This window comes from Emiliania huxleyi (genome assembly GCF_000372725.1).
Source record: "Emiliania huxleyi CCMP1516 unplaced genomic scaffold EMIHUscaffold_739, whole genome shotgun sequence".
Taxonomy (NCBI): Eukaryota; Haptophyta; order Isochrysidales; family Noelaerhabdaceae; genus Emiliania; species Emiliania huxleyi.
In genome coordinates, this window is record NW_005196462.1 from 22,520 (window position 1) to 22,844 (window position 325).

General features: G+C 60.9%; 1 protein-coding gene across 1 annotated transcript in view; it reads left to right on the plus strand.

The window, feature by feature from the left end:
- Nucleotides 1-187, plus strand: part of EMIHUDRAFT_249112 (hypothetical protein) — a gene marked incomplete at both ends in the record, with an annotated part of 1,986 nt that extends 1,799 nt beyond the window's left edge. Inside the window, one exon of the mRNA XM_005760818.1 lies at nucleotides 140-187. Within this exon, the coding sequence (XP_005760875.1) occupies nucleotides 140-187 (48 nt within the window). The remainder of the gene's footprint in view (nucleotides 1-139) is intronic.
- Nucleotides 188-325: the final 138 nt, after the last annotated feature.

Here is a 325-nt window from a genome sequence, read left to right on the forward strand (position 1 = left end):
CATACAACCCTAGCCGACTTATGGCAGCCCGAGCGGCAGCGCCAGTGCGCGCACATAAAGGGGGGGGGTGGGGGGGTTAGGGGGTTGCTGTCGAGGGCTATGCCCGAGTCTGTTGTTACCAGCGCACATACAACCCTAGCCAGCTTATGGCAGCCCGAGCGGCAGCGCCAACTTATGGCAGCCCTAGCGGCAGCGCGAAGTTTAGGGTTAGGGTTAGGGTTAGGGTTAGGGTTAGGGTTAGGGGTTAGGGGTTAGGGGTTAGGGGGTTAGGGGGGTGGGGGTTAGGGGTTAGGGGTTAGGGGTTAGGGGTTAGGGGTTAGGGGTA